Raw genomic sequence first — 11,929 nt, forward strand, 5'->3', positions numbered from 1 at the left:
AAGAAAGAAAGAAAGAAAGAAAGAAAGAAAGAAAGAAAGAAAGAAAGAAGAAAGAAAGAAAAGAAAGAAAGAGAAAGAAAGAAGCCGGGCAGTGGTAGCGCACACCTTTAATCCCAGCACTCGGGAGGCAGAGGCAGGCGGATGTTCGAAGCCAGCCTGGTCTACAAGAGCTAGTTCCAGGACAGGAACCAAAAGCTACGGAGAAACCTTGTCTCGAAAAATCAAAAAAAAAAGATAGATAGATAGATAGATAGATAGATAGATAGATAGATAGATAGACAGACAGAAAGAAGAAAGAAAGAAAGAAAGAAAGAAAGAAAGAAAGAAAGAAAGAAAGAAAGAAGAAAGAAAGAAAAAATGGTATCTTTAATCCTAGTACTGAAGACGTGGAGGCAGGAAACCGTTCCAAATACAAAACCAGCCTGGCTTACAAATCTAGGACAGCCAACACTTGGCCAGGCTATATCTAAAAGTAAACAAACAAAAAGTCTTAAGTACAGTCGTCACATAATCATGTAAGAAACATTTTAAACTTCCTAAATTATCTTTGAAAGAGATGGTAGCACTGACAATTGGTAAACATCTTTTTGAAAATGAGATACTGAGATGTAGCAATCACTGTGACTCAGTAATCCTACTCCTGGGAATCCGTGCTAAAAATAATCCAGTTGAATCCAAAGACTCATTGAGATGACTTGGTAAGATTTTCCAATTGCTGCTGTAACTACCACCAACTGTGAGGCTCAAAACAACCCATGTTTATCACTAAGTTCTGGGAAAGGATTAAAAAACACTGCCAAAAATGGGGTTCATTCTGGAGGCTCTGGGGAAGAACCCCTTCCCTTAGCTCCTTAAATTTGGCCTTCAATGCTGGTCTTCCTTTATCTTATGAGCATCTTACGGTACATCTAATACCATAATACCATTTGTTTTTTGGGGTTTTTTTGTAGATATTTTTGAGTCAGGTTCTCATTATGTAGTTCTGGCTGTCCTAGAACTCAGTGTGTAGATCACACTGGCCTTGTAGATCCAGGCATGGCCCAGTACGTCTGGCTTCATTAGTTTATTTATGTATTTACATATTCATTTATACATTATTTTTTTTTCTTGTTTTTCGAATCAGGGTTTCCCTGTCTAGCCTAGGCTATCTTGGAACTTGCTCTGTAGACCAGGAGGCTGGCATTGAACTCAAAGATCCAATGGCCTCTACCTCCTAAGCGCTGGTGTACCAACACTGCCTGGCCTTATGTTTTGTTTGTTTTCTGAGTCAGGGTGACTCTATTTAGTGCTAGCTGGCCTGGAACTATGTAGACCAGCTGCCCCCAAACCCAGAAATCTACCTGCCTCTGCATTAAGGCATGTGTCAGCTTAAATTGTTTTTTTTTTACCCCCAAGACAAGGTTTCTCTGTGTAGCTGAAGTTGAGATCCACCTGTCTCTATCTTCTGAGTGCTGGGATTAAGTGCATATGCCATTACTACCTGCCTAAAGAATTTATTTTTTAATTATGTGTTTGTGTGTGACGGGTGTGTGTATATGTGATCACAGGTGCCCAAAGAAGTCAGTTGCACTGGAGCTGTTGTGACCCACCTGACGTGGGTATGGGGAACTGAACTCAGGTCCTCTGGAAGAGAAGTATATGCTCTACTACTTAGTCCTGTCTCCAGCCCCTATTAAATTTTACATTTTATTAGAGTGTATGGGCACATGGACTTACAGCAATGAACGTGGCCCAAAAACACCTTGCTGGAGTTAGTTCTCTTTTTACACTTTGTGTTCCCAGAACTAGAATTCAAGTCAAAGCCAGGTACGGTAATGCACACCTTTAATCCCAGCACTCCAGAGGCAGAGACAGGTGATCTCTGTGAGTTTGAGGCCAGCCAGAGATAAGGTTCGAGCCTGTCTCTAAATGGAGAGACGGTTAGAGAAAGCCCTTAGTAGTTAAGTAGTTATCTGTTCTTAGAGGACCTGGGTTCACTTTCCAGCCCTCACATGGTGGCTTAAAACCATCACTAACTCGAATTCCAGGGGATCCAATGCCCTCTTCTTGTTTCCAAGGGCAATGCATGCATATGCTTTGCATACACATAGATACACACAGGCAACACATTCATACACATAAAAGTTTAAAAAATTAACCAAACAACTTAGGTCATCTGTCTTGGCAGCAAGTGTTTTTCACCTGGTGAGTCATCTTGTAGGCCCCTACTTATTTACCAATAGAGCAGCAGTAGCTCCCCCCTCTAGGATCTTCTACACCCAGTTAGAAAGTGGTTGGTTACTCCCATAGCAGTGACGCCACTATTGCAGGAGTGGGTATAGGAGTGGGTGTATTCTATCTGGCAGGTCTGCCATGTGAATGAATGACCCATAGGGATTGGAACTATTAAGAGGTGTAGCCTTGTTGAAGGAAGTGTGTCACTGTGCACATGGGCTTTGAAGTCTGGCCAGTGTGACAGTCTTTTGTTGTTTGTTTTCAAAACAGGGTTACTCTGTGTAACAGCTCTGACTGTCCTGGAACTCACTTTGTAGACCACGCTAACCTCAAACTCTCAGAGATCCACTTTCCTGTCCCTCCAGAGTGCTGGGATTAAAGGCATGCACCACCGCCTGATGTGAGATTTTTCTTCTGCTGCCTATGGATCAAGATGTAGGACTCTCATCTCCTTCTCTAGCACCATGTCTACCAGTACGCCATCATGTCCCACCATTGTAATAGACAAAACCCCTTAAACGGTAAGCCAGCCCCAGTTAAATGTTTTCCTGATTAAGAGTTCCTGTGGTCATGGTGTTTCTTCACAGCAATAAAACCATAACTAAGACAAGGTCCAAAGCTGAGTAAGACTGTTGATGACAATTGTCCTCAGCAGATGTAGGATATCTTTCAGCACTGTAAAAAACAGAAAAGATTTCTTTTGATCCAGCTTCCTTTCACTGTGTCCCAAATGTAAAGCTTGGCAACACCTTTCAGATTTAGTACATTGTGTAATTTATGTGTGCATTGCACAGCATGCATGTGGAGGCTAGAGGGAAACCCAGGGGGGTTACTTCTTTCCTATGTGGGTATGAGGGATGGAATTCAAGTTGTCAGATGTTACCTGCTAAGTCATCTTACTGGCCTTCTTGCATTGTGAATAGAAAGGTGTGATTGACCTGGGCAGCCAAAGATAATCCAGAATCAACATTCAGACCTCAGAAGCCACATCCCTTCCACCACTAAGATAAAGCCTTAGAGGTCTCAGGGATTATGATGTGGGTATCTTTGGGGAACATTATTCTGTCTACCCCAGTATCATTGATATACTGTTAGAGTCACTGACAATATCATCATGATGCCCAACATGATTAACATATACTTCATTTTATCATCTAATATCCAGCCCACGGATCAATTTTCTATGACTTTCTCAGGTGTTTTTTTAATTATATAGTACATGTATCTTTAATTTAGATTTGAGTGTTTTGCCTGCATGCATGTATATGTGCTATGTGCCTGCAGAAGTCAGTAAAGGGCATAGGAGTGCCTGGAACTGGAGTTAACAGATGGTTTGTGAGCTGCCGTGTGGGTGCTGGGAACCAAATTTAGGTTCACTGCAAGAGCAACAAGTGCTCTTAACCACTGACCCTTCTCTCCAGCCTGGATTTTCTGTTGCTTTTTGAGACAGGGTATTACAGTGTGGCCCTGTCTAGCCTAGAACTCACTTTGTAGACCAGGTTGGCTTTGAACTCAAGAGATTCCCTGATGCCTCTGCCACCCCAGTGCTAGGATTAAAGACAGGTCCTCCTGTGTCCACATCCCAAATGGTGGAATTAACAGGGCACGCTGGTAAAAAACCTTTAATCCCAGGACTTGAGAAGCAGATCGCTTATGAGTGTGAAGCTAGCCTGCTAATATATATAGGACTATGTAGTGAGATCCTTGTCTTGAAACAACAACAAAACAAAAACACCACCCACCCAAACCCAACAATAAAATCAAACCCAAATGCTAGAACTACAAGTACACATCATGTCCAGCTTGTGATGGGGATCTCATCCAAGACTTCTTGTGTGCTAGGCAAGCATTCTTCCATCTCAAGTATAGCCATTACCCAACAGACCGTATTTTTATGATAGGCTTGCACAGGTTTATTATTCTGTAGTACTGGGGCCTGAGTCCAGAGCCTTGGACATGCAGAGCAAGCTCAGTATCACGGAGCTGCATCACTGAAGAACAGCTTACATTATACCATTCATTTTACATACAATTCAAAGGTTTTGTTTTTTTTCTTTAACTATACAACCATAGTTACAAGCTAGTTTTCAATTATTTCTAATATTTCAGAGGCCTTTGTTTCCTAGATTTGGTGGTCATGCATATACTCTTAGAATTCGGGTGGTTGAGGCAGGAAGGTTAGTTACCACTACTTAAAAAAGCAAACTTAGGCTATGTAAGTATGTGGGACTCCAAGAAAACTCCTAAAAACACAACCACTGAAATGTCCAGACAGCTAATCGAGTACCACTGCCAAGCCTAGCAACTTGAATTCAAGTGCCTGGTCACAAACGGCAGGAGAAAACCAATTCCTAAAGCTGTCCTTTGACTCCCATGCATGCCAGGGAGTGCACAAACACATGTGCACACACATACTCACAAACAAAAGTTTAAAGAATACGTCAGACATGATGGCACATGCCTTTAATCCCAAGATTTGGAGGCAGAGACAGGCAGGCTTCTGAGTTTGAGGTTTGTCTGGTTTATATAACCAATTCCAAGGCATTTTGGACTATGTAATGAAGCCATGGCTTAAAAAAGGGGATGGGGGTGGACCTGTGAGGACTGGGAAATGAATGTGATTGGGGTATGTTATGTGAAATCCCCAAATGATAACATTATTATGTTTGTAAAAAATTAAGAATCTAAAGTCAACTACCCTAATCAGTCTTTGGCATATGCCCTAAGGAATCTAAATCTTAGCATTGATACTTGCACATGTCTGTTTATTGCCACTCTCCTTTTTCCTTTGGTTTCTTCAAGACAGGGTTTCTCTGTGTAGCCCTGCCTATGCAGCCAAGTAAACCAGGCTGACCTTGAACTCTGCTTCCCAAGTGCTGGAATTAAAGGTGTGCACCACTACCACTGGACTGCCACTTGAAGCAAGAAGGAATCATTCTAGGTGTCCATAAGTAGATAAATATGAAAATAAGATATATATGCACAATGGAATTTTATATAGTCATAAACAAAAACAAAATTTGGGCTGGAGTAATGGCTCAATAGCTAAGAAAATGTACTGCTCTTGCAGAGAACTGAGTTCAGTCCCTATCATCTGTAAGGCAGATCATAACTGCCTGTAACTAGCTTCAATGGATTCAACACCCTCCTCTGGACACACAACATTCATTCACAGACACACAATTTAAAATAAAAGGTTTACAGGAATATGCATGAAACTGGCTATTATTGAAGTGACCCAGACTGAGGAAGACAAATAAATAGCACATGTTCTTTCTCATGCGGATCCCAGCCTTTTTTCCTACCAAAACAGGGTTTCTCCGTGTAGGACAGGCTATCCTCAGACTCAGAGATCAGCCTGCCTCTGCCCCTCTCACCCGCTCCCAGCCTTTGGGGTGGAGGTGGGGAAATCAAGACAGTTTCTATGTAGCTATAGAGCCTGTCTCTGCCTTCCCAGTGCTGGAATTAAAGGCGTGTGCCACCACTAACCCGGCTGACTCCTAGCTTTTAATTATATGCACTTATGTGGGAGCAAGTGTGGGGAAAGATTAGAAAAATAGAGGTCCATAGAAGGGAAGAGATTTTGAGAAAAACAGTACCCTAGACCAGACAACAGCGGTATATGCCTTTAATCTCAGTGCTTTGGAGGCAGAAGCATCTCTGTAAGTTCCAGGACAGCCAAGGATACACAGAGAAATCCTGTCACAAAAAAAAAAAAAAAAAAAAAACCAAAAAAGCAGCACCACCTGCTATCTGTTCACTGTTGTGGCTTCTGACCACAATTCCATTCCTTTCTGAACCAGAGTCTCAGTTTGCAGCCCTAGAATTTAGCCCTGGGCTAAAGTTGAGACTGTGCTCAACAATCAAAAACAAAAAAAGCAATGGAGGGCTTACTTTAATTCTAGTGGAAGAAAACTTGTCATGTCCACTTGCTATATTTTTTGTTTTAGCAAATGGCTCCTGAAGACATTTGAGACCCTGGCTGAGATCAATTCTACCAACTCACCTTAGCATTAGGATATGGTCACATCCACAGCTATCACACATAGATGGGATTCACTAGGATCCTACGTTGTTACTTTCTGAGCTGCTACCTTCAGAATCTACAATACTGAAAAATACCAAAAGATCTAAATGATAACAGAAGAGATATCTCATGTATGTAAGCCTGTGCAGCACATGTGTGTTTGTTGCCTGAGGAAGCCAGAAGAGGGCATTAGGTCCCCGGTAACTGGAGTTATAGTTTTTTGAGCTGCTACATAGATGCCAGAACCGAAACTAAATCCTCTGCAAGAGCAGCAAGCGACGTTAACTAACTACTGTGCAACCTCTCCAGCCCTGAATATTTTCAATGCATTAAGCAATTTCCATATAGTATTTTATAACAAAGCACACTGAACATAACCTTGTTATATGTTAATAATCTCTTGGCTCACAGGTTAAGACCACTGGCTTTTCTTTTAGAGGTCCAAAGTTCAATTCCCAGCAACTACATGGTGGCCTACAACTATCTGTAATGAGATCTGATGCCCTCTTCTGGCCTGCAGGAATATATGCAGACAGAACACTGTATACACTATCAAAAAAAAAAAAAACTTTAAAAGAAAAGATACAAATCAGTAAAGAATCATTATGTGTTTAATATAATTATCAAGTGACAAGATGACCTTTCCTTGTATGGAAAGGGACACACAAAGGCTGGGAGAACATTTTGTATTTCTGCAAAGGACCGAAGTGACCTTCCATCCACATTCTCCCCATATCCTGAAGAAAACACTCCACACTTCTATAGGTTTGGGGCGCCGGGGGCTGAAGTCAAAGCCTCATTCACGTTGGGTATCCACTCTTCCTCTGAGGTCCAATGAGCCCTCAGCAAGTTGACTCCTGGGAGCCAAGCTCTGAGCTAGGCTCTGAAAATGGAAGAAGCAGACATTTCTCTTGCCTTGCTGGAGTTCATACAGTTGAGCTAAACAATCACAAAAATGGTATGTAACTATTTTATGCAGAGGCAGGATTTCTGTGAGTTCAAAGCCAGGTTGGTCTACAAAGCAAGTTCCAGGACTGCCATGGCTACACAAAGAAACCCGGTCTCAAAACTCATAAAGCATCATTTGAAAGGAGCACCATGAAGGTAACAGGACTTACTTAGGGGATTGAGAACATCTCTAAGGCAGCTACATTTAAGTTGGAACCCAAAGTAAAGGTGTATGTGTGTGTTTGTGGTAGTGGGGGGAGGGGGGAGACTGGCCAAAGTTCAATTTCTTTACAGCGGGAGTGGGGCAGAGCTCCTTCAGTTCCTACTCCTACATCTGGGCCTCTTCCCCCATTTTCTATGCAGCCAACCTCTCTCCACATTTATGAGAAAATATCTGAGGTTCCCTGAGCAACTAAACATGGGCTGACACTATGTAAAGGAACCCAACATTCAACATAGTAAAACAAAAGTTGGACAGTTTTTGATCAAAAGTTGAAATACACTTAATCACCTTGCCGTTAAGCTTGCAAATGCCAAAGTTAGATCCCACTGGAGGAAACTGCTTTAGTTCTACACTGAGATACTCCGAAGTCCACAGCAGCAACTATGTGGTGCTGTTTTGAGTCTAAAGCATAGTATATTATAAGCAATATATAAAATTTGTCTGCTAGGTATTTAGTAGACAGGTTTTGCTAAGTAAATTCAGGCTGACCTCGAATTCCTGTGTTCAAATAATTCCACGGTCTGGGAAGTGCTGAGATGATGAGGACATGCCACAGCACCATGAAACTATAGCTCCCAATCCTAGAGTAAATGATGTCAATTTGGGGCACACACTTTGGGGAAGGATGGGTAGACTATACAGAAATGTACAATCTACTTTTTGCCGTTGTTGTTACCTTTAGAACCTTCCCTAAGTACCTGCTACTTACATTAAAAAGGGGAAATGAATAGAGCACCTACACTAACATTCTAAAGACCAGCTGTATAAGCCTACAGAGTTCCTACACATTGTCATCTTCTTCCACTCATAAGAACGCTTTTCCAGCTGAGTCTGGTGTTGTTTACAAGCTGCTTCTTTTAGATTTCACAGGTGATTGTTTTTACGTTGCCCTCACAGTAGTGTCATACTTTCTAGAGATCCCACAGCAGACCCAAGGATTAGCCCCATCTTTAAGCACCCACCATGTATATAACAGTTTATGTGACTAATGATGGGCAATTGAGACACACCTTCAACTCCTTAAAACATAAAGGTTTCACTCTTCTGTGACAAATATTCCAAGATTATTTTCTCCAAAAGATCACCAAGCCAAACATTTGGCCATACTTTTATTTACTACATATACTATAAACATATACAATACATGCTACAAAAAAAAACATTTTTTAAAATTTAACTGTCAAGAAAGTGTATAGTGTTATAATACAATGGCACATGTTCATATTTTATTTCAAATCGGTTTGCTTATCACCCACTTCAAACCATTAATAGTGAAATGTTACTCGTGGAAAATTAAAATTATCTATTTGCATTATTAATAAACAATTCCAACAAATTAATAAGAATTAACCATGTCAAATATTAGTATCCAAAAGTGGGCTCTTGCAGAAGTGATTATATAAAACATAGCAGCCAATTTCAGGTTACTTTGCTCTGGGACAATGGACATATGCACTTGACTAGGATTCTAGCACTTGCTATTTTTGGAAGATATTTGTAAGAAGTCCTTTGATCTCTTGAGGTCCAATAACTGCTACACCCAGCCAAATCCAACCAAACTTCACGTAATGGCTCTGAACAACTAATCACCGAGGAGTTCTGATCCGCGTAGAGCTGTGTATCCCATCAACACAACACATAATGAAGAGATAGAACAAGCCAGCATCAAAGGCAAAAGAAAATACAAACATTCAAATCAGTTGTGACAAGGATTTTCTACAAATATTTTAGATGCCATAATTTCAGAGAGGTTTTTTTTTTTTATTATTTCATTTGGCTTTTGAGACAAGATCTCATTTGGGAACCCTGACTGTCCTGGAATTAGCTCTGTAGTTTGAGGCTGGCCTCAAACTCAAGAGACCCACCTGCCTCTGCCTCCTGAGTGCTGGAACTAAAGGGACTAATGCCTGGCTTAGGAAAACAAGATTTAATGTCCATTGGGATTTACAGTATTTATACTAACTGAAAACTGAACCAAGTAGTCAGGTAGAATATGTAACATACTGCAAATCTGCCCACTCAACATCCGAGCGCCTACTATGTACTTAGCACTGTGCCAACATCTCCAAAACTATTAATGTCTTTATCAAGCATTTACCTTAGAGGGAGGTAAAAATGTATTAAAATCAGCATCAACTGATTAGTTTTCCTGTGGTAATGTATGCAATCCTATACCAGCTGGTGTCCCTGGGCCATGTAATAAATTTCTGTACTCTGCTCATTCTTTCACACAAAATTTCTACACACGTGCTAAGCAACGTGCTAGTCACTGCAATACCATGATTTGGTATGTGTTCAAAGAATGCAAATTCATCATATTAATCTATACAGGACAACTAAGAAGGTGTATTATTTTTCTAAAATGAGGTTCAAAGCAAAGTATAAGGTGTTTCTATTGGTCATACCACACCAGAGACCAGCAAGTGCCTTTATCGCCCAAAAGTCTCATGTTACAGTCTAAAGAAACCCTAAATCATCTGTGGCCTCATAGGCCTATTCTTTGGAGCATCTGACCCCACATAAATCATTCTATATTTTAAAGGGTGTATAAACTAAATCTGGACAAAAGAAAACCCAAATGAAAACAATTTATAATGTAATATACTTCAAGAACTATTTTGGCCATGTAAAATGATACATAAGTAATTTATGACTGGCACAGTTTTCAAAGTACTAATCCTACCCCGAATGCATAGAATTCTAATCTGCCTTTTAAACAACTTGCACATGATGCAGAGGGCAGAGTTTGGCCCCTGATACCTTCAACAGGATACAGTAAGTGATTGGTCCTTCCACTCCAAGTAGAATCTGAGAACTCTAAGTATCCCATTAGGATACTAGCAATCAGGAGAAATGGCCCTGCCGGATCCATCCCATCAGCAAGGAGTCTCGTAGCTGTGGTAGCAGTGTGACCCTATGATGCCCCCTTGGGGGAAGGCAGAGAGCTGGGAGTTTATCCACTGAGTGAATCCAATACTGGCTTAAAGCTATGCACTGAATAAAGTGCTCTGCACATCCTGCTTCTCAACTGGAATGAAGAATACTCAATATCCTAAGAATCAGGCCACTTGCAGGTACAGGGGAAGAGAATAACAAGGAAAGAATCCAAGAAAAAGCGTGAAGCATTGACTGGGAAGGAAGACAAATGCCTCTAGTAGTGTTCTCAGAATCCTCAGGATTTGAAATGTCAGAATGAGTCATACAATGGTCATGGTCCATAAATGCAAATGCAATCCCACTGGGTAATATTCACACAGTGCATGATTACTTCATGGCAGTGGGAGGGAACAGTCTGCTGCCATTTGATAGCATGGTTTCAGAATGAAAACAGAACCGCTGAAGAAATCAGGGTAAGCAGTATGTAACATTCTTTTCCTGACCATCAGTTTTCCACAGGTTGATCTATACTGCCCAAGGGAAAGAAGGCAAAGATTTTCCCTCTTCTCATACAGGCATGGCCACTACCACCTAAAATTGCCAATTCAGAAGTTAACCACACAAGCCCTCCAGTTTCGTACCCTGAATATGGTAAATACGAATAAGAATGGAGTAATTCAGTCTTAAAAAAGATCACAGGTAACAGAATGCTTATATAAACTAGACTGCTTTTGACACCTGTAAGAAAATTGTATAGATGGCAATGGGGGGGGGGACAGATTGTTCCCATCTGTCAGCAAACTGTTGAGCTATACTCAGCTGAAGTCCTCATCAGGATTCTGTTGATCCAGCAGACGGACATGTGTGAATGGGAAGTGACCTCGTTTGCCATTACACTCCCCTTCCCACTGACCACTCACATTAATCTTCGTAACCTTTACCAGCTCACCGACCTGCAGGACGAGAATAAGGAGAGCACTTTATTTCCAGTTAAGAGCACAAGCTGAAAATCTCCATTCTCTGTTAGGCATCCCCTGCCCATGTGATTGCTCTAGGGCTAATGTTACAGAGACGGCTACTCACTACCTCCCCAGCCCCAGCCACCACACTGGTTACTTGTGGTTAATGCAGGCAAAACGAAGGAGTGTTGTTAGCAGTGGAGAAAGACACTGAGAATACAGAAAGGAAAAATGATCCTAGGCAATGATCCTCCCTGTGAACCTCGGCATGTCTAGATGAGCTACTTAACTCCTTTACTCTGGTCTACTATTCTCAGCAACCCCCACTCCCACCCCACCCCACCAGATCTGGCTTAAGGGATAATGCCTAGATCTTTATATCTTTATGTGGTAGCATGCCCCAAACCCTACCTTAGAACAACTCTCTCTCACACATATTGTGGCTGCCATCGCTTGCACAGCAGAAGGCAATCACAGCAAGCACACTGAGTTTGGACCTAGAAAATGAAGTGCTCCTTTGTTTTTCAGCCAAGGCCAAGTCTTTACCTAGAGAAGGTACAGACCAAAACGCCACATCTTCTCAGTTCCTGGCAAATGTCACCTCTCCACTCCTTAAAATGGAGCATATTCAATACCCAACTGAGGACAAAAAAAAAAAAAAAAAAAAAAAAAAACAAAGCC

General features: G+C 41.4%; 1 protein-coding gene across 2 annotated transcripts in view; it reads right to left on the reverse strand.

The window, feature by feature from the left end:
• Window positions 1-6,834: 6,834 nt before the first annotated feature.
• The window catches only part of Crk (CRK proto-oncogene, adaptor protein), a 27,156-nt gene continuing 22,061 nt past the window's right edge, over window positions 6,835-11,929 (reverse strand). The window contains exon 3 of one of the 2 annotated variants that reach the window (XM_050128851.1): window positions 6,835-11,242. In XM_050128851.1, the coding sequence (XP_049984808.1) occupies window positions 11,105-11,242 (138 nt within the window). In that variant the 3' untranslated portion in view covers window positions 6,835-11,104. The remainder of the gene's footprint in view (window positions 11,243-11,929) is intronic. The other variant, XM_050128852.1, reaches the window with a different exon arrangement.

The sequence above is a fragment of the Alexandromys fortis genome, unplaced genomic scaffold (genome assembly GCF_014885135.2).
Source record: "Alexandromys fortis isolate MF-2015 unplaced genomic scaffold, M_Fortis_MF-2015_v1.1 scaffold_80, whole genome shotgun sequence".
NCBI classification, from domain to species: Eukaryota; Metazoa; Chordata; class Mammalia; order Rodentia; family Cricetidae; genus Alexandromys; species Alexandromys fortis.